This window comes from Polypterus senegalus, chromosome 14, assembly GCF_016835505.1.
Source record: "Polypterus senegalus isolate Bchr_013 chromosome 14, ASM1683550v1, whole genome shotgun sequence".
Classification (NCBI taxonomy): domain Eukaryota; kingdom Metazoa; phylum Chordata; class Cladistia; order Polypteriformes; family Polypteridae; genus Polypterus; species Polypterus senegalus.
In genome coordinates, this window is record NC_053167.1 from 50,928,117 (window position 1) to 50,948,325 (window position 20,209).

Sequence of the window (20,209 nt, forward strand, 5' to 3'; positions counted from 1 at the left end):
CACAGACCCACTTCACTGGTGGAAGGCTAATGAGACAATCTTTCCCAGGCTCAGCAAACTTGCAAAAAAATACCTCTGTACTCCCGCAACCAGTGCCCCTTCTGAGAGGGTGTTCAGTGCAGGTGGGAACATTATAACCTGTCACAGAGCATCTCTAAAGCCTGAAACAGTAGACAGACTGGTCTTCCTCTCAAGAAACCTGTAAAGAACATCTACATGTGACTTATCAACAACATGCTTTATGTTTGCACGATGGTCTACAAAGTGTTGTTTTTTTTTTGTTTGTTTTTTGTTTACTGTTGAAAATTTGCATAACTTTTTGAGTTGACTGATGTAATGTTTACATTGGTTAAAATGGTTATTTTCTTACTATATATTCAGAAGTATTTAATGTTTAATTCAAATTGCACAATATTTACTTTCATATTTCATTCAAATCTTCTGCAAAGATATTTAACTCGTGAATTTGTTTTACATTTATTTACACCTTGTTGACCAATTTATGTATGACATGGCCATTAAAAATACAATGTTCCTTAACCAGATGGGTTTTCAAGTTACTTATAAAGAGAATATTACTTAAGTCATGTTGTTGTAATGTTTTAAGTTGACTAGTTACACAATAAAAAAAATCGAAATCGAAATCGTGAATCGGTCAAACTTTATGAAAAAATCTACATTTTTTTTTTTTGCCATATCGCCCAGCCCTAGTTATAATGTTAGTTTAGTACTACAGTATTTCACTTATGCATTATCTATACTAATAAAAGGCAAAGCCCTCACTCACTCACTCACTCACTCACTGAATCATCACTAATTCTCCAACTTCCCGTGTGGGTGGAAGGCTAAAATTTGGCAGGTTGATTCCTTACAGCTTCCTTACAAAAGTTGGACAGGTTTTATATCGAAATTCTACGCGTAATGGTCATAACTGGAAGCAGTTTTTCTCCATTTACTGTAATGGAGATGAGCTTCAACGCCGTGGGCGGAGTTTCGTGTGACATCATCACGCCTCCCACGTAATCACGCAGTACATAGAAAACCAGGAAGACCTCAAAAAAGCACTCAAGAAAACATGCATTATATAATTGAGAAGGCAGCGAAACAATAAGAAGCGAGTTCTGCTACTTCGGAAACAAAGCACGATGTAAACCTACACTTTAAATTAAGTTCATAGACAGGCTGCCGCTGGCGTTTGTAATTTAGTGCCTGCCCATATAAGGCCATCCGTCAGCGGCAATCCAATAGCAAACTGCCACGGGTAAATATTCACGGGTGAAGGACTGTGCTTATGGAGAGGAAGATGAGATGGTCAGGGTGGTGTTTGACACAAACTCAGCGAAACTGCCAGAGAAAGTTTTAAGTGCCAGGACTAAGGTAACATTAAATAAAGCTATGGACATAGCACGAGATGGCACCAGCACAGCTGGGAACCTTCGATGCAAGTACACCGAGTGGCTCACGTGAACTGATGCAGTGCACAGATAAAAAGCAACAGTTCCAAAGAGCTGAACAAAACCGAATTACACAATTGAAAAGGCAGCAAAAATATGAAGCGTCTGATAAGCATATTCATAAATGCAGCTACTGTGGAAACAAAGCACACGGTGGAAAAAGTCAATGTCCGCTAAAGGAAGACAGCGTAAAAAAAACCCGTGCATGCAGTTTGTCACATCACAGATAAAAAGGAAGACGAGCTGTTTATTGATGCAGTAAGGAACTAATCGATGAATGAAACCTCTTATCTTTACAACGATTGACAAACACGGAATGTAACTTGAACACACATCCTACAAATACGAGCCTGATTGAAAGAAATAATGATAATCAAATCCTTGATGACAGCAACATTCAATAACACTCACAAAACAATTACTGTATATTGACAATCATGTTACGTTATTTTTAAAATGTTCCCTTTTCTTTTCATAACTTCTACTTCTCCACTGCGATACGGGTATATATATAAATGTATATCTATAGCCCGATCTACAATATATACTTTAGCATAGACAAGCGGTGGCGCAATTGTAGAGTCTTAAGCCTCTAACGCCGACATTCGAGGTTCGATTCGAGAGGGATGTACTGACTATGTCGCGCTACCGATTCATTTACCTTCCATCTCCTTGGTTTGGGACGTATGAAAAAATATTAGGTTAACGCAGAATCATGTTACGTTATTTTAAAATTTTCCCTTTCTTAGCACAAGCACAGTTGAGAAGCTTGATGCATGTACTCCATAACGTTAAAAATAACGCATTTAATCACACTTTCAATTCCAAGCAAGCGGGAACTTTTGTCAATGCATGATTTCCTGGTACATCCATTACACTGATGCACACATCACAGCTACAAAAATGTTAGAGTCGGAATAAAGCGCGTTCCTCGACTGATCATTTCGACTACCCGAGCGAAGCCTTGATAAAAGCATGGTTTTGTGCACACTGAAAAGCAAGCAAAATTAGATGCATTACAGAAAGCGGACTTTGTGGCTCTTACTGGGGATCATTGGACTTCCGTGACCGTTAGTAATTCTAAATACATCTAATTACAAAATGTTCAATGATCACACTGTTTTAGCCTAATGTACAAAATAATTTTGGCTAATGTTACTCAGAGTTTAAAGAGTAAGCTGGTCAAATTACCTTTTATGTTTCTGACTTTTATTTTTTAAGAAGAAAAACTGCACTTTATGGTGAAATTTTGGTTATTATTATTTAAAGACAATACTATTCTGAAAATGTACTTAAAGTACTTAAACTACCACTTTATTTTTAAGTCTGCCCAATTTTAACCAGGGATGATATTTTTGTTTCTGTTTTGAATTCAAATGCAGTTTAAAAGCTTTTTTCAGAAATTAAAACAGCTTCAGTTTACAATATTCATGTCCATGTCTATTATTTGATTCTGTAAGCCCACTAAAACCGTTTTAAATAAAAAAAAAAAACATTTGCGATTTGGGGCAAATTTACGTGTCGATTACATACGATTAATCAAGATTAATTCTTACACAGCCTCTAATTAATTGGATTAATTTTTTAATCGAGTCCCACCTAATATATATATGTAGATATATATATGTAGATTTGTATATATATGTGTATATACAGTATATATGTAGATATGTATATGTTGTATATACAGTATGTATATATGTGTGTGTGTATATATACAGTAGGTGTATATGTATATGTATATATATATGTATATATATATATATATATATATATATATATATATATATATATATATATATATATATATATATATATATATATATGCCAGCAACACTCATGACAATTACAAAACAATTACATTGTCAATCATGTTACGTTATTATTAAAATGTTTCCTTTTCTTTTTACTTCTCCGCTGCCAATCGCAGCTATTTTGCTATATATATATATATAAATAGATAGATATGACAACAACACTCATATCAATGACAAAACAATTACATTAACAATCATCTTACGTTATTTTTAAAATGTTTGCTTTTCTTTTTCATAACTTCTTTAACACACTACTTCTCCGCTGCGCGCCTGGGTATTCTGCTAGTCTATACTAATAAAAGGCAAAGCCCTCACTCACTCACTCACTCACTCATCACTAATTCTCCAACTTCCGTGTAGGTAGAAGGCTGAAATTTGGCAGGCTCATTCCTTACAGCTTACTTACAAAAGTTAGGCAGGTTTCATTTCGAAATTCTACACCTAATGGTCATAACTGGAAGGTATTTTTCTCCATTAACTGTAATGGAGTTGAGCTGGAATGACGTGGGGGCGGAGTTTCGTGTGACATCATCACGCCTCCCACGTAATCACGTGAACTGACTGTCAACGCAGTACGTAGGAAGACCTCCAAAAAGCGCTTAAGAAAACATGCATTATATAATTGAGAAGGCAGCGAAACAATAAAAAGCGAGCGAGTGACATATACTACCATATTCATGAGTGCTGCTACCTCGGAAAGAAAGCAAGGTGTAAACCTAAACTTTAAATTAAGTTCATAGACAGGCTACCGCTGGCGTTTCACATGCCCACAGGTAATGCGGGATACAAGTTTAATGAGAGGACGCAGGATATAAACAAGAGTTTTGATCACTTTGTAACTAAGTTAAAATTGTAGGTGAAGGGGTGTGCTTATGTAAATTCCGAGACTGTGTTTGTGGGGATTGACAGTTAAGGCGGGTGGGGGAGTCACGTCATCATCTCCCCTCCCATTCATCTCATTTCGCTCTGAGCTGAGCTCATGCTAACGCCGTCTTCTGAAGCAACCGTCAGACTGCCACCAAATACTCACAGAAAAATCCACAAGTTAATACACACGCTGTCTCTAGAGTTTCTCCACACTGAATCCTCCAGGCACTACTTACAAAAGGTTACATTGACAATCGTGTTACGTTATTTTAAAATCTTTCCTTTTCTTAGCACAAGCACAGCTGAGAAGCTTCGATGCATGTGCTCCATAACGAGTTAAAAAATAATGCATTTAATCACACTTTGCATTACAAGCAAAGGGGAGCTTTTGTCAATGCATGATTTCCTGGTACACCGATTACATTGATCAGCGCATCCCGATTCATTTTACCCTCGCACCACCTTAGTTTGAGAAGAAGTATGAAAAAATATGAGGTTAACACAGAAAAACAGATCACCAATTCAAGCTTTATGAATAATCGATTTGCCATCAATAATTGTTTTGGTAAAGCCATCCTCCTTCCATTTTATAATTTTTCCGCCATTAGCCGTGATTAAATGAACGGTAAATAAAGTAAGAGCAAAGCGAGGGTGACTTATTTAGGCAGGCATATATATGACAGCAACACTCATGACAATGTCAATCATGTTACGTTATTATTAAAATGTTTCCTTTTCTTTTTCATTACTTCTTTAACACATGACATCGCTGCAAAGCGCGGGTATTTTGCTATATATATATATATATATCACAGCGACACTCATAACAGTGACAAAACAATTACATTGACAATCATGTTACGTTATTTTCAAAATGTTTCCTTTTCTTTCTCTTTCCTTCTTTAACACACTACTTCTCCTCTGCCAAGCGCGGGTATATATATATATAGATAGATAGATAGATAGATAGATAGAGAACAACATATATATATAGATAGATATGAGAGCAACACTCATATCAATGACAAAACAATTACATTAACAATCATGTTACGTTATTTTTAAAATTTTTACTTTTCTTTTTCGTACCGTCTTTAACACACTACTTCTCCGCTGCGAAGTGCGGGTATTCTGCTAGTAATTTATAAAAGGTCATTTCCAGTCTTTCAGAGACAACCACACATACATACTTAACGTAACATGCATAAAAAAGTGAAAGAGATTCCTTTGCTAGTTTCAAAAAGTGTTTCAATTTTCTCTTCCACTGTCAGTTTTTTAATTTATAAATTGAAATAATAATAATAATAATTCATTACTATTATTACATATCAAAATCTCAAAACAGCTAACAAATAAGTACACAGCAAAACATGAACAGTAGTATAGTACACCATGAATGAAACGAAGCTCTGCAAAGATACTATTAAGATTTCTCCACCTCTGAAAGATAAATGCTGGCAAAAACGGCTCAATGTTTGGATTAACAGCTATGAGTAACAAAATCACTCCGCGTTTGACTTTAAGCCACCTACTTTTTGGATAGCACTTGCACATAAAAAAAATCTAGTTATCTCAATCCACACAATACCTGGTCCAAAACAGTGTACCAACCAATACCAATCAGATGGAAAGAGTGCTAGCAATTGTTTTGTCCAACATGTAATTGTAAACTTTTTGTAAAGATGAATCCCATCACACAATAAGATAAACATATATACAGACAACTAACTTTACCAATTAATTGATCAAATTAGTTTTCCATGGTGCACTACATACAAACACTGCACTCTTCGTGGGTTCAATAACTGAAACAATCCCCAAGACAAGAACGAAAATCGCATAAAATGACAAACAAGTTTCTATCAATACTCCATGCACCAACCTATAGAAAGTAATTAATTTAGGACCAGACATGGACCATGCCACATCAATGCCAATCAATATTACACAGAAAAAAAAAAGTGTTTTCCACACCTAGGATATGAAATAAACTATGTTCCATGTACTGCATGTCCAAATCACAAATTATGAATAGTAGGTCTATTTACTCTCAACAAACAACAAATACAATCTATAACTAATTAAATGAATCACTATTAAATACAGTAAGTAGCTCAGTGGGATATATAATTTTAAATATTGTACATAGTGTGGTTATTCCAGCCTTACTTTGGTATCAGTGACTTTCTCTCTTTTCTTTTACTTCAGACTATTTCAGTTCTGAGAGAAAAAAGGTTGACAAATAATAAAACTAATTTAGGAAATCTAAAATTTTTGATTCTGATCTGTTTAGAATATAACAAAAAAAAGTGGCAATTCAATGTACAGCAACCACTCAAACTATAAAAACATCATGATACCTAAAGTAACAATGAAAACACTATTGTCAGCAAATTGCATTTGGATTACTACTGCCTGCAGAAAAAACATTGAGGACAGAACTGTAAAAACACAATTAAGTAGTAATGAAGTAACATTATGTTTTTTATGCATCATGGGTAGAAAAGGTAGGAATCTGTATAAAATATAAAATGTTTACCTGAAGTCAGGAAACCAAAGTCAAATAGATCAAGGCTGATGACAAAAGTAGTTATTCTTAGATTCAAATTTTGAAGGTTGCAACATTCAAAGAAAATTAATCAAAATTCAAACTAATTCTCACAAAAAGCCACAAATTAAAAGGATTACAGATATCCTTTACTTTTATTAATACAAATATATATTTTCCAATGAGAAGAACTATTATCTCCTTGAAACAAATCACATTACAGTAATGCTGAAGTACAGTTATTATTGTGGGTTTAAAAAAAAAAAATCAATCAATAATCAGTGAAAACATATGGACAATAACAATAAACCAGCATATTATTGGCCATACAAATTGAAATTTAAGAACAATATAAAAAAAAAGAACTAAAAGAAGTAGAACTTATTTTGTCGACTATGAGACTAAAAGCAGTAATTAGACAGGAATTATAAGTGTACCAGTATGAATACAACAGCTCCTGCCAAGTCAAACATTATACATAGGCAGCCCTACAGCATAAATCATTGAGGATCAAGGAAATCAAGGAAAGATTTCAGGAAACCAGAAACAAAAGCTGTATATTAATTTGTCATATTGTAATGAAATTCCACATTGTTCTTTTTATGAAAACACCACTCTGAAACTGATGCTGCTCTAAGTTACAAAACTGTAGCTTTACAATATAAAATTCTCAATTTGCCATCCGTTAATTAGTGACTGGTATGACAGTAGTGTTCTGTAAGTAAGATATGTAGTATTTAGAGCAGTTCCAGAGGGCTTAAAAAGAAAGTCTGCTCTTCTACTGTCAACATCAAGGACCCCACACTTAAATACAGTTACATTTACAAGCTCCTGCAACTGAAACACTTAAAGGCAAATCATGTGCTTCCTCAAAATTAATTCTATGAGCCAGAGCTTCTTCCAAGAGTTTAGGGGGATCTCTGAATCCTGGCAAGGAGTTCTTAAAAGGAGCATAAAAGCTGAATAGAGTCAAATTCTAGACAGAAAATAAGAAACAACAAGGAATAGCAGATTGAACAGGAAATAGTGAAGGAGTTTAACTTAACTCCATGCTTAATGTTGCACTACTACTGTTGGGTTTGTCTTATGCCTAGTGAGAAAAACAGCAGTTCTTTTTTTTTTTTTTGCCTTTTGGTTTATATGCAGATTATCCCTGCTGGAAATAATTTTAAAAAAGAAAAACACTAGGGCTGGTTCCTGTTTGTCGGGTTAGGGGGGTTGGTGATTGAGATAAAAAAAAACAAATGCTAGCTCATACCTGCTAGGGTCTACATCTCTAACAAGAGACAGTGAGGGGTGTGGCAACAAGTTTCTATGTTAGCTTAAAGCATTCCCTTCAGCTAAGAGTTTATATATCATAAAAAATAAAAAGATTCTAAATAAAGACTTTTATGAAGTTTATTATCATATTCAGCACTATATATTTTAACCTTTACATAGATCCAAAAGTTGTTAAAATGGTATCTCAACTATTGATGGCTGTTCTTACAGTCAGACAAAGGCTAGAAAGGGGTTAAAACACAATCCAATGCTGGAAGGTTTATAAATTATTTTTTCCCTAAATATAACAGTTAACAAATACATACCACAAATTTGTGCAGGGTAGTTACTACATTTCAGGTCTACAAAAAAATAGAGGACTAGAAGAAATAGTGGATATAAAAACCATACTAACATGCAAAACCAGAAAAAAGGTCTGGGTGTCATGTCCAGTCACCAAGCATAGGTGACTGAACTGAGTAGTAGTAGTAGTAGTAGTAGTAGTAATGACAGAATGTGGCATGCAGACACTGTAGAGGTTGGATATGTGAGAATGGTTGAACTGTAAAATCTGTACCTCCAAGTATACTAACTGGAAAAACAAAAATACACTTAAATGTTTAAAAGTTCATACACTGACCCACTAATGACATCATACAGCAAATGTTATTCCTTAATCCAGCTTTAAATCACTTGCTTTACTAGTAAATGGCCTATTTAGAATGTTTGATAGCAACAATAAAATACTGTACAAATTAAACTATTAGAAACATCGGTTTACGTTCTGATCAAAATACCTACAAAATTAAATGCAAGCAAAATAGTTATCACAAACATATCCATGTAGTGAGAAGTTAACAAAATGACACCTTTTATCAGCTAACTTGAAAGCCTACAATATTCAAGCTTGAAGAAGGGGCCTAAGTTACCTCGAAAACCTGCATATTGTAATCTTACTAATTGCCAATAAAAGGTGTCATTGTGCTTAACTTCTCACTACATCCATAATGGCTAACATGGTACAACATCCTAGTACCACAAACATATCCATTAAAGTGTTACTGACTGTATGTTGAATACCTTCTCTCAAATTACTGTACCTGAATTTTAGTAATCCACACTGCTTAGCAATTTCAAATTTAGTATTCAAGTCAGAAAAAAATCAAATGCAATGACACATTTAAATCTAGTATTCATGTTACGAATAAAATCCCACATTAATATGTAGATTTTTTTTTAATAGCAAATTAATTTGTCATAACATTTTTCATTTTGCAAAGACTATTAATTACATAGTGCCTATTTGCTACATATACTTACAGGCATATTATACTTGGCATTCATTTAACTTTTATTTGAATAATTCGTAAAGTGCTACGTACAGAGTCTACATTTGTGTCGTCATAGACGGCTGGGACGTCTCTTCACTGAAAGGACTCAGGGAGCAAGGACAGTACCTCCCACGGGACAGCAGATGGCAGCCCCCATGGGTTGCAGTGGTGCCTCAGACTCCCACAGAGTTTCATGGGAGATAGAGTTGTCTACAGCCCTGTTGGGATCCGGGGGTGCCATCAGGGGCTCTTACAGCTGCTCCTGAGCCCATATGGGTGATACTTTTACCACACCGGGATGTACTGCCCGGAAGTAGGTCATCAAGCACCTAGAGCACTTCTGGGTAACATAAAAGGAGCTAGCACACCCTATTCGGTGAGCCAGTCGGGTGGAAGTTGGATGAAGCTTGCCAAGGAGTAGTGGAGGAGAAAAGAGAAGGAAAGGAAAGTATCGTTTGCTGTTAGTGCTTTGGACTGTGTTGTGCTTGGGGGAATGGGGAAGACATTACTCACAAGTGAAGAAAAAATAAAAAACATTTGTATTTTCATCAGTGTGCCTCCTGCGTCCGTCAACTGTCAACAGAGTAACCAGTGTCAGGGACAAAGTAATCACTTATGGAACTCAGCTCTTATATTTTTAGAATGTATATTTTAATTCAGTCATCAGCTCTAAAATCTTTTAAGCACATCAATATACTAAATTCAGTAAAAACATTACATTTATCCACTAATTAAAAGTTCAATTGCAAAAACTATTAAATACGAGGAAATAGAGTATCTGCCACCAAGAATTACAATCACACAAATAGGCTATACTGTAAAGGTATAACTGTATGGACATTCTATGAATTTCAATGATAACCCCGGTATGGATTGAACAAAACCAGAAAGTAATTTTTACATTTTTTACCATTAAGTAGTACTATGTACAGATCATGGAGGGATGATATAAATCAATTATTTTAAAAAGCTGTAAATAAATAAATAAATCCCTGCTTAATTATAACGCATTCCAAAAACCTTCATGCATTTTGGAAGCACCTCTTCCAGCTGTAGCCACCAACCCTGAATGAAAGGAAAAAAAAAAAAAAACACATTCCAGCACAGTGCACTCTTATTCAGATGCCTAGTTAGTTAAGACTGGACTGACCTAATAGTATGTCTTTGCACCATAGGAGTCTACATAGGAAATACCTGCAAAACAAAAGACTAAAACTATTTGCAAACTCTAGACAACTGGAAGAAAATGCAAACTGTAAACATAAATGAATCCCTTTTTGTCAACCAAAAGGGGATTCTAGCACTATTAGGGAGCCACTACACCACCAAAACAAATGTTAGACATGAATGCACTGCTGTTCATCAGTTCTGAAAATCAATTTAATAAGCAAATTACACCTATGGCTTTTAGGCTAGGCAAAGATATCAAGTTAATCCTTACAATTGCAAATGTTTCACATAGAATGGCCAACAAGCTAATCAAAAAGGAATCATAATATACACGATGTAATTTTACTGCTGTTGTTTATACAGGTATTTACATAATTGTGCATAATGCATAATGATTTCGATGCCATATCAACTGATTTTATGACCAAGCAGGCCACTTGACCTGCTGGTGCACCAAATGTAAAACAAAAATACAAAAACAATGATTGTTCTAGATGAGAATGTGATGAGGTTTCAAAATCAAAAATGAAGCTGTATAAAATAAAGGTTTGTTTATGGCAGTTTCAACCTTCCATTTTTCAAATTCTGTTTATTAAATAAAGGATCTCTCTGTACCACTGCTGCTCCCTATAGGCCAATTGTGAGTCACCCAATTATTTAAAATAAACATCTTCAAAATGTGGGAGGAAATGAACATACCCAAAGAAAGCATCTATGAACACAGTGAAAATTCCACACAGATAGGGTGCCGAAAGAGAATCAAACCTTGCTACCTGTAGCTGAAAGTCGATAACACTACCCACTCCACTCTTCAGCTACCTGCCCTTTACCTAATGTCTTCTGACTAAACAGCCATTATAACACACGTTTCCCCTATAATACAATATGACTGACAAATAGAACTTATTGATGACTACGGACCAGTTGCCCTTATAATTAAGCTTTATTTGTCCCCAAAGAAACACAAACTTTACCAAAGCTCAAGAAAAGACTCACTCTCTAACCCGGCCGTCTACAAACAAAACTAACAAACAGATACACAGATCAGAACTTTTAGTCCCACACATTCTATGACAATACACCCAATATAATGCCTGTGACTGCTCTTTTATCTAGAGTTTTTTGTTTTTCATCTTTTTTTGTAATTCTCGAGTGTGTTTGAGAGCTGTTGTTGTCTGTTATAGTATTTCCAAGCAACTATTAAAACCTAAATTTCCACTTGAGATAAAGTTCTATCAATATGCACCAGGACCTTTAGCTTGGCTTAGGTTAAATGCATTTCTAACGAAAAAAATAGAAAGGAAGAATGGACTGTTAGAAGTAACAAGCATATGGTAGACATATTAACTAAAAAGGACAGAGAGGAGAACTTCCTCCAGGATCCAATCCAAGCAATTTAAGGTGTCAATTACATACGAAGTGCTTCTCACCCTTTAAGACACCCCCAAAAATCGCACCAGTAACACGCAGCTTATCTTCAAGAAAACGGAGAGGTCCGTCACACCTCTGCCATTACATCATCTCTAAAACGGCCAACAGTGATTGTCCTGGTTATTTCTGAGCTAACAGAGCTGTGGTAACTGGGGTTTGGGAACAATACCTGTAGTCTGTTCAGGCAAACTGAAAAGTAATATGTTAAAAAAATCAACATGAAATAAATATTTTAAAAGGATTACAGGATGCGTCGTTCGATTCGTGTACTTCTTGTGAACACTCTTCTGGCTTTAAGCATCATGGGGTTTCACATGGGCCGGGTGGGGCAGTGTGCCCCCCTCCCAAGGCACAGATAGCATATATTGCATCTAGCTGTACGAGCCTCAGTAACATAAACCTATCGAACAGCGTTACCATTGGTCCAGTTTTCAAGCGACGCCGAGTCGTTGCTCCGTTTTGTATAAACTGCTAGTAAACAAGAATGGCGGGTTGGGGGGCGTGTCACCGTCCTTGTTTCGGCGTAAGAAGAAGGAAAGCGAATAAATGACGCTGCCCCCGCGCATATAAAATATAATAATATGCAACGTGATTGTACAAGTCACATCCCCCTACCCAGCCAAAATGTCCACAGATACACACCCCCTTCTCTTTCCCTCTCGGAACACAGGCTGGCGTTGCGCACGCCTGTTAACTCCACACTGGCGGGCGACTTTTCTCGCTTCGCCCAGCTAAGGGTTTTGTGTATGCGTGTGTTTTCGTACACGCTTAATCGTCACCGGTAGCTCTGTTTACTCGTTCATTTCTTTTCGTCGACTCTGTAAATGGCCCGATTAAACCGTATTACGATGCAAGTAGTGTAAACATCGCCGTTTTCAGCGGGTTTCTTTTCAGACGTGCAGCCCAGCCTGTCAGATCGCCCGTAACCGGCTTTTTTAGTGCGTGTGACGTCACGCCCCCTTAGCAAGCGGTACAGTAGCCATACTACTTCCACAATCGGACATTACTGATAAATGTCTCTTGTGCCAAACATTAGCATGTGTGGCTCTGCTCGTGGCAAAAGTCTCGGGCGACTTCTCTCGTCTTACGGTACCGGTGTAGCTGGGGCATATCATCCGTCGCTTCCCACTGTACAATACGCAGGAGGAGGGAAAGCTTTTTTTTCTTTAAGTCCCTGCCCCCTCTTCACTTTATACTAAACTTTGAACATTCATTGAGTCGCCATCTTAGCAAATAAACTTCAGCACAATTTGTTTAATGCAAGCGGAAGATGAATGTTACAAGGAGAAGCTCTTATAATCTATTATAAATTACTGTATTCTTTTTTCCAAATGGATTAAGTTATGTCTTAATTTATTCTAAAGTGACATCATTTGCATACGCAAAAAAACATGCGCAATATTTTTCACAGCACATGCTAAAAGAAAACGATGTTAAGCGGATGCCGGCTGCGGTTCAAAAGAGCGTGCGGCATGCATTCAAGTAAAAATGGTCAATACCCTTACCTTCTTCGAACTGTTAGTGTGTTTTTCTTTCCCTGCCGTTTTAAAATCATTCCCGTTCAAAATGATTTCGTCGCTGAGATACTCTTTCGAAGTGCCATCGTCCACCAGCAGCGTGTGTGCACAGCTTCCTGCAGAAGAATCGCTCTTGCATGCTTGTATTACCCCGACGATCCCGGCGGGATAGGGTTTAACATTTTTGTTATCATCTCCAACCTGGATGTTACCGGTTACACCCGAGGCGGTGCAGACCTTGATTCCTACCACAGATCTCTTGGGAAGACGTTTGGTATTCATGATCTGTTGGGACGATAGCCGGGGCTATAGTAAGTTGAGAGCTGCCGAAGAGCTATTATTATATTAACAAAAAAGACGAAGAAAAAATACATTTAATAGATTCTTTGCTCGACTTCTTAGCTCCTGCAATACTTCTTTGCTCCGTTTTCTTTCTATAACCAGGGACTCAGGACAGCCGCCGGTAAGGGAAAAAAACACATATTGTTTTGCTTTTTGCAGTAATGCTCGTCACGCCCCCCTCCCCGCGCGTGCAGCCGGGCGAGAGCGCAGGAATCCGCCTTCCATTCACTCTGATAGGCCACACGAAAGTATAAACATTCCAAAATGGCACGTGGCCAAAGCTTCCTGCGATTTGATTGGTGAACGCCAGCAAGATGTCAGTCAGTGTTTTATTTTTATTTTATTTTATTTATTTATTTCGCTAGAAAGCTGCGCTAGCTCGCCGGCCGGCGAGTTTGCAGGAGGCGCGCACACGGCATGGCCCGCCCCGCCCCTACACAAAATGCAAGAATACGTTCGTAACGGAGATCGAAATGGCTGTGTGTTGCAACTTTTGGAGGCGGATAGAATACAGAGCAGATAACAGATATTGAGAAGCTATGTTTATAGCGGCCATCAAAACTCCACACATATGTCGATATTCTCAATACAGTGCCGCCCCCGTGATCCAGGCAGAAGAGAAAACAGAAGCTGCCTCAGAATTACATAATCTCGAGTTTGAAAATGGAGGCGGACGGGGCGCGTGTTGATTTAACATGATATCACAATTATATTTAGATTCTTCTCGACTGGATTCCAAATATAGATGCCAAAGCTATTAAATGTGGCCGGCTGTTTAATACCGTCGAAAAAGAAAAGTATCGCTTTCGTCATTGCTGACTACAAACAGGTGGTTTAAAAATGAAATGGATGCACTTATTTCCACAATAGTAGTGAGGCGATTAAGCAAACCTACAACTAAAAATGGTGGGCGCACGTCGTTTGGCCTGGCGTCACAAAATGTCTACGTCTGTTTACTCCCCTGATTTAATTCAAAGTTACAAGAATGTAAAATAAATATCTTCCGATTTAGGAACATCCAAAGGACGAGCAGGGGTTTTTAATTTATGACTTCAGCAGGGTGCCGATCAGCTGCTGTTACTCATCCCTCCCCTTCCCACTATGCTCAAGTAATCATGAACATGTTAACGTTCTAAAACTTTGAAGTTAGCAATGTTTTAATTAAAGGTGAATCAAAGAATTTGGCATTAAGGGTGGAAATGATCGTTTAAAGAAAAAAGTATTTCAAAAGACAGCCATCTAGCAGAATAAGTTCTACTCAGGCAAAAGATTTCTAAGTAGTCTAGACTTTGATGGAATAGTACACCATTCATCCAACCATCCATTTCATGAACCTGCTTATCCAGGGCACATTTAATTTATTCCATACATGGATACCATGGATTTTCATAACTGTATTAAACCTTGTATGATGGTTTTGTTTAACTATTTGTATGGCACAAACACTTCTAATTAAATTTCTTAAACATTTTCCTAACTAATTGTGTGGTGTTAAGTGAAATACCTCACACAGCTACTTCTCACTCCTTCCGAAATCTGTTACTGGATGCATGTGTTATTTGTGTATACAGTACCTATCAAATAAATCTTAACTATATTTTCTGTAAGCACAAATTGGGGTGCTCTTTTGACTGTTCATTTTACCATGTTAAAACCATTAATTAATGGAGATCTTCTTCTTCTGCTTTACTTTATTGTCATGACACCACCAATTAAGCACAATTTGACTGGCGATTAAAAACATCAATACAACACAAGGTCAAGAAAACCATCATTCCACAACATTCACAAAACACTTTGATGTAACTTTCTAATAATACAGTTAAAATATTTTCTGTGCCAGAAACATTTAGGTAAATGTAAGCACTTTCCCACCACAGGAACATTTTCAGGTACCTGGGACTTAGAAACTCTGGAACTTTTGTAGCATTCCCACAACTGCAACTCAGGCCATTTGTAGTTCCCAGTACTTTTTCAGCTCCTACTCCAAGGTATGTACTTTTCATTCTACTTGGAACTCTTGTGGCTGTGGCCCTGGCCATGAATTGTGTTGATTGGCTGACCACTGGCACTAGTGCCATCTCTTTTTAAATCTGAATTTCACTACAGTATTAATATATGTACAATTACTGAATAATGTTAATATTACCTTTTCTTTTTTGATGCATCTTATTTCTGCCTTAGAATCTTGAATCTTTACAATTCATCTTCTCTTTTGCGCTCTAGCTTTCTTTTTTATTAACCCCATTGACCAATTTTCTTAAATTAATTTACTGAAATAGCAATAAATGTATTTGCAATAGCACAAGGGACAAGAACTAACAACACCTCGTTCTTCATTGTTTTGGCAGTTCTGCTGCATATTGAAATGACAGCAGAAGTTTAACCTATGACCTTTGAACATCACATATTTTGCATAAAGGTTACATTTCCTGTTGTGTGGCGGGAATGCAACACATGAAAGTGGCCAGGGATCACAAGTGGCCCAGGGCCTACATCGTACAGGAACTCATTGATTCCAGAAAACAAAGTTCCTGAGGTGGAAAAGCACACCCACAGACCACTGCAATTTATCAGATGAAAAGAGAGTAAATGGAAGATGAGTACGGTGGAACTAGTAAGGTAAGATCTTTAAGGCTTCGCATTTCAGTTTGGAAAAGTAGAGTCAGTTCAGACAGGAAGATATGGCATCTAATTGTTTTGGATGCAGTGTTCAGCATTCACTTTAGCTTTTACTAAGCACAGCTGAGCTATTACCAAATTACACAGTACCATAATATAAATTGGGAGCATAATATGCATCTGTAGAATTGGGTATTTCGCATCTATGACAGTTTAAAGTTCTTGAAATGTCTCGGAATGAGCATCCTTGAAGATTCTTCTTGACCATGAGTGAAAAGTTAATCTCTCATATTTGTATCTGATCTGGTATCATGGTGCTGAGAATATGGAGTTCTTTACTACCTCTACAACCTTCCTATCTTGAATAATCTTTTGCCTTATTTCAAGTCTTCTACCAGTCCAAAAGAATTCAACTACAATAGTTCAACATAAACTAACAGGAAATTAAATGAGACATTTAGACATTTATATTTTCCTGTTCCATAGTTATTTATTCCTTTTTACTTTAACTCGTCCTTTATAACCAATTTCTAAGCATATATATCCTTTCTGTGGAGCAATGCTGAAAAAAATCTTATCTTTGAAGAATTCACAGCATCGACTGCTCCATTTTCCTTTATATTCCTCCCTACACTGTGTATGAATGCAAAACTCTTATGTCTTGTTGGACTGGCCTCTCAATATCTGGTTGTTTGACCGCTCTATGAACATCATCTCAGCTTTTTCCCTACTACTCTGTTTTGCATTTCTTCAACTTTATATCCTTTTTTCCACCTGTTTTCTTTATCCTGTGAAAACTGTCACTTTTCCAAAGTAAAACAATTACATGCTCTTATTCTATAATACCAATCCAGGAGACTAAGTTAATGAAAGGCCTGTTCCTGAAACAAAATGTTGTCAAGACTTGTTATATTGTAAAGCAACAAGAACCTATATTTGACAGAAAGGATGAAAGAAAACAATGTTTAAAGATACTTTGTTTTAAAATATCCCACACATTTTTTTTCTATAGTTCATTTCCAAAGTGGGAATATATGTGCACCCTTGGAATGCCAATCCACAAGTACTAGAAAAGTAGTTACATTATTCGAAGGTAATAAATTAGTAGTGAAAACATTAGCTACATTATTTCACAATTGTCTGCTAATGGGTAAAGGATATGAAAAATACGCTGAATAGTAGCTCTTGTTTTTTAATCTTTCACATAAGCATGAGCTTCAACATATTTTTTGATATCCTATATCATTATTATTTAGCAATAATATCTATTTATTCATTCATACAGTTGTGCCTTTAACAAACACATCCCTATTGAAGTGCCTCTGCACAGCTTGCCTTGAGTAAAAAAAAAAAGTTAATCATTGGGGAACTGCAGGAAGAATCTAATCACCAATTAGAATGTTTTCATTCTAGGTTTCAATTAATATGGCCAATGGAGCCAAACATGTTTCTTCCTGAAGAACTGATTTTAGGGGCCACATTTTACATTTTTCCAACAAACTGGCAAAAATTCCAGCAGGGTTTTTTTTAAAGAAAAATTCTCCATACAGGAATTATATTTATATCAAAGGATTTCTGCAATACAATGTAACCATTTCAAGTTCACATTCTAATTGTGTATCACAGTGTTTTAATATCACAGGTAAAGTAAAATACTCTTTCAGCTGAAAAGAAAAGTTTTCTGTACTTCTATTGTGTAGTGAAATTTTGAAATGACTTTTTTACCACATCTACATACAAACAAGCAATTTCAGAAAATAATTATACAGTAAAATGACCAAGTCATAGTCACAGATTTCATTTACAACCTATTGTATACATTTTTTAAACATTTCTAAATTAAAATGTAATCATGATACACCATTTGTATATTTACAAGTAAATCACAGAAAACATTACTGATGAAGAACTAATATAGTGCCGAAGTGTTTATGGTCCATAAAACATTACCAAAGATTTATATTAAACAGCAGCATAGCTGAACACTGTTTTGAACTCATCCTCATCCATCCTAAATTGTGTGTCCTCCTTTAATCTAATTTGGATTATTTATGTAAATTGATTTAACAAAGTTTAAGTAATAGTAATGGATAATTGTTCTTTGTGGTGGTTTTATACCACAAAGTCATTAAAAAGTGTTTGACCATAACAATAAAATACTGCAACAGGAAAAACAGAGAGATGAATAAGATCACTTTGTATATTTTGTTTATTGTATTCCTACATTGATTTTGTTTTCTTCTTAACAATTATATAAATAATCTGTGGGCTGTGTGACAAGCCATGATAACCTTAAAATTATCTGCGTAAAGAAGACTTAAAATGATAAAAATAATGTTTTCATTTTGCAGTGTCCAATCTGACACCTTTATTGAATAAGTAGGCTTTAACTACAAAAGAAAAGGAATGGCCATCACCAGTTGTTTGTATTTTTATTTTTGCTTTGTTCTTTTTTACTAATTCAATAGCTATTTTAAATTCAAACTAGTGAAATTTTCGATGTTAGCAAAGGAGTCTAAATATGCTTTTCAATTACTCTTATTTGTCAGATTTAAGGATAGCACATCAATAGCTAATATTGTTATAGATACTACATCCATCCATCCATTTTCTAACCCGCTGAATCCAAACACAGGGTCACGGGGGTCTGCTGGAGCCAATCCCAGCCAACACAGGGCACAAGGCAGGAACCAATCCTGGGCAGGGTGCCAACCCACCGCAGGACACACACAAACACACCCACACACCAAGCACACACTAGGGCCAATTTAGGATCGCTAATCCACCTAACCTGCATGTCTTTGGATTGTGGGAGGAAACCCACACAGACACGGGGAGAACATGCAAACTCCACGCAGGGAGGACCCGGAAGCGAACCCGAGTCTCCTAACTGCGAGGCAGCAGCGCTACCACTGCGCCACCTAGATACTACATAAAACATATTTTCTTAATGACTTCAAATGTATTGTCTTTTTGATCCTCAACTGCTTATAAAACCATTACAAAGAATTGACAAGAATTTGTTACTTTGGTTATTTAAAAAAAATGTGCAAAATGACTTCTGCCATTTTTCATCCTTGCTATGGGAGTGCAAAAAACACTCCTATAAGACAACCAAGTTAAAAATACAGTTTGGTTGAACTGTTTATGCAGTGAAGGATTTCTTATACAAAATGCACATTAGTAACACAATACTGACAGAAACATCACTCTTAAACTGGGCACTGATCAATGGGACAATTTCCAAAAAATACACTGCATTTTGCAGTTAAAGACTTTGTAAAAATTTTAGTCTGACTCATTAAATCACAAGGAAAGATAATGCAATTTTACAGATGAAAGCATTGACATTTAACTTTTTTTCTTTCTCAACACGTGTTATCATCTCTGCTGAACTTGCAGAAATAGTAGCTTCAAAAAGAACATTTAACAAATATATCATTGATGGTGCAAAGGTTAGCACTGCTAAATCACAACTCTAGGGTTTTTTCAAAGCCTGGCCTACAGGAGCTTTACAAATTCTCCCTGCATCTATTTTGTTGGGGTTTTTTTGTTACCTTATGTAGGGCTGGTGTCTTGTCCATGGCAGGTTCCAGTCTTGTGCCCAATAAATACTGTTGAGATAGGATTCATGTCTAGCAACCCTGATGGATAAAAGCAAATATAAATATAAGCAACAAACACAATATTGTAACAGGGATGTTCTGTTTATCTTCTGGCTACAGGCTGGGCACTGCATAAATGTGAACATTTACCTCTAATTTTCATCATTTTCTGAACTAGTACAGAACTTCCTTCCTTACATGGACTGCCACTGTCTGATTAGGTTACTGTAGAGTGTACCCACATA

General features: G+C 36.3%; 1 protein-coding gene across 1 annotated transcript in view; it reads right to left on the reverse strand.

Moving 5' to 3' along the window:
• Positions 1–13,893, reverse strand: part of si:rp71-79p20.2 (zinc finger protein 704) — a 150,467-nt gene extending 136,574 nt beyond the window's left edge. Inside the window, exon 1 of the mRNA XM_039734436.1 lies at positions 13,384–13,893. Within this exon, the coding sequence (XP_039590370.1) occupies positions 13,384–13,677 (294 nt within the window). The 5' untranslated portion in view covers positions 13,678–13,893. The remainder of the gene's footprint in view (positions 1–13,383) is intronic.
• Between the last annotated feature and the right edge of the window lie 6,316 nt (positions 13,894–20,209).